The sequence below is a fragment of the Etheostoma spectabile genome, chromosome 20 (genome assembly GCF_008692095.1).
Source record: "Etheostoma spectabile isolate EspeVRDwgs_2016 chromosome 20, UIUC_Espe_1.0, whole genome shotgun sequence".
NCBI classification, from domain to species: domain Eukaryota; kingdom Metazoa; phylum Chordata; class Actinopteri; order Perciformes; family Percidae; genus Etheostoma; species Etheostoma spectabile.
The window spans coordinates 9,891,761-9,894,037 of NC_045752.1; the positions used below are offsets into that span (position 1 = coordinate 9,891,761).

Here is a 2,277-nt window from a genome sequence, read left to right on the forward strand (position 1 = left end):
TATTGTGTAGTCATTCCATGCTTAAGACTTAAACATGCTTGTAAAAGTCACCTTCTCTCACAGTGATCTTCCATGTTAGCGGCTCAGTCATGTTTAAAGGTGGAGAATTGGAAACATGAGGTGGTCAGATGTAATGTAATGTTATGTGTTTTTTCTCTGCACTCTTGCCTAAACTCTAAGTTGTTGTCCTTTATCCCATCCTCTTTCAGTCACTCTGTTTACTGATTTGTACATTTGGAGACAGTAACTTTTGACTAAAAATCAAGAATCAAAATTACATTTTAATAATAAATTAGTCACTTATTAGAATTAATTATATAATCGTTCTACAGAGAATCAAGATGCATCTAAGAATCAATTCCCCCCCCGCCATTAGATACAAAAAACAATGTGTGCGCATTTGCTTCTAAATGACCTAAAGTACCATGAAAGTGTGCAAATGCAGCCGTGTGTTAATATATTGACCAGCTTCTGCTGTGTAAGTGATTGCTCCACACTGACTTCCTGTTTGTCTTTCTAATTGAGCAGTCAGGAACACGTTGACAGAATTGCGTGACGTTGATCAGGATTACAGCTTTTCTGAGTCTCAGGAGAGAGAGAGAGGGACGAGAGCGAGAGTAGAGGAGGGGAAAGAGGAGTGAGAGGTGGCGGGAGGAGAGGGGCGAGAGGGAGACGATGGGGGAAGAGTAGATAGGAGAGACGAGGAGAGCGAGAGAGAGAGAGAGAGAGAGAGAGAGAGAGAGAGAGAGAGAGAGAGAGAGAGATGGTGCAATTTGAACACCATATTCAACACTGCTAGATTAATGACTACACACAAACACAGGTTTTTTGAAGTGTGTTCACAGTGCCACATTTGGAGCTGTGACCTGCTGTCCATGTGAGGTTTTTCTCACTTCAGAAAAACAACAACAAGAAAAACTCTTAAAGAACTTTCAATTACAGCATTTGCGATTTATGAGGGACTATATGCTTAAAAACTAATGAGGTTCCTTGAAGTGGAACATTTACACGTAAAGATACAATTCTGTCATCCATAAATGTTTATTGCCTGAAGCAGTGCTGCTGTGCTACAGACAACACTGAGCTTCTACACATTTTCCTTCATTTCAACCGTATTATCTGAAGAGTGTAACTAATGTTCCATATCATGTGTGTTGGCAGCGGCTGGGCCATATAATCACTGGATCATGTAAATGTTGTGTGTGATATTAGAGCTCATTAAACATTCTTTGTTACAATACTTTGAAGAATATAAACGTGTAGCTACAAAGCCTGCTTTTTCATGTAACAAAGACGTACAAGTTTTTTAATATTAAAAACGCAGACATTTGCCTAAAAACATAATCTAAAATGATCAAAAAATGTTATTTAAATTAGGTACTACCTAGTCAAAGAATAAGTTAATAATACAACAAATCTGACTTTGTACTTTAGACATGTCAGTCATTGACAATACTGCGGTCCGATACCCATACAATATAATTTTTTAGAAAATATTTTTCATACATTCCAATATATATGTAAAGTGTGTAATTATGTATAAAAATTGTGTGTACAATTCCAGAATTTTCAACGAGTGGAAGTTATCAAATTAATTTGCCCCACTTTTCCCAAACCTCTGTATCTGCACTCTTTACATCACTTATAAATACAAGTTAAGATAAAGAGACATACCTGTACTCTTTGCACAAGCAGCACTGCCTGTGAATCATTCTGGTCAGCCTCCAGGATGAGGTCAGTCAGTTTGTGGATGATGACGTCCAGGGGACCTTGCTCCTCCAGAGGCTGGCTGAGGTCAAGCTAAGGAGAGAAGGACAGCCAGAGGTCAAGGTTTATGGTGTAAGGTATTCATTCATCACATTTAAAAATGGTTTCGTTTACCACAGCAATCATCCAGAAAAAAAACATGTTCTTTTATTTAAGGCTTGGAAAGTATTGCCTTATGTTACTTACTGCATTATAAAACTGCAGTGGTAAACAATTCTAATAAGGTTGAAATGTTGACTGAAAATATGATTCAATTTTCCCATAATTACCACTATTTTACCACTATTAGTAGTTTCTCTAATACAAGGAGTATAATATTTGTTTGATTCTTTAACAATTAAAACAATGACACTGCTGCAATTCTCTTTTGTTTCAGGCGGGTGTGAGGTGGAGTTCTAATCCTTATATATACACACTGTCCAGTTTGGACACACCTTCTTATTCAATGCATTTCCTTTATTTTTATGACTATCTACATTGTAGATTATCACTGAAGGCATCTAAACTATG

At 37.1% G+C, this 2,277-nt stretch overlaps 1 protein-coding gene across 4 annotated transcripts in view; it reads right to left on the bottom strand.

Annotated features, from left to right (window-relative positions):
* Positions 1–2,277, bottom strand: part of itpk1b (inositol-tetrakisphosphate 1-kinase b) — a 33,942-nt gene that overhangs the window by 16,946 nt on the left and 14,719 nt on the right. For all 4 annotated transcript variants that reach the window (XM_032501303.1, XM_032501302.1, XM_032501305.1 and 1 more), the window contains exon 4: positions 1,675–1,800. In XM_032501303.1, coding sequence (XP_032357194.1) covers positions 1,675–1,800 — 126 coding nt within the window. The remainder of the gene's footprint in view (positions 1–1,674; positions 1,801–2,277) is intronic.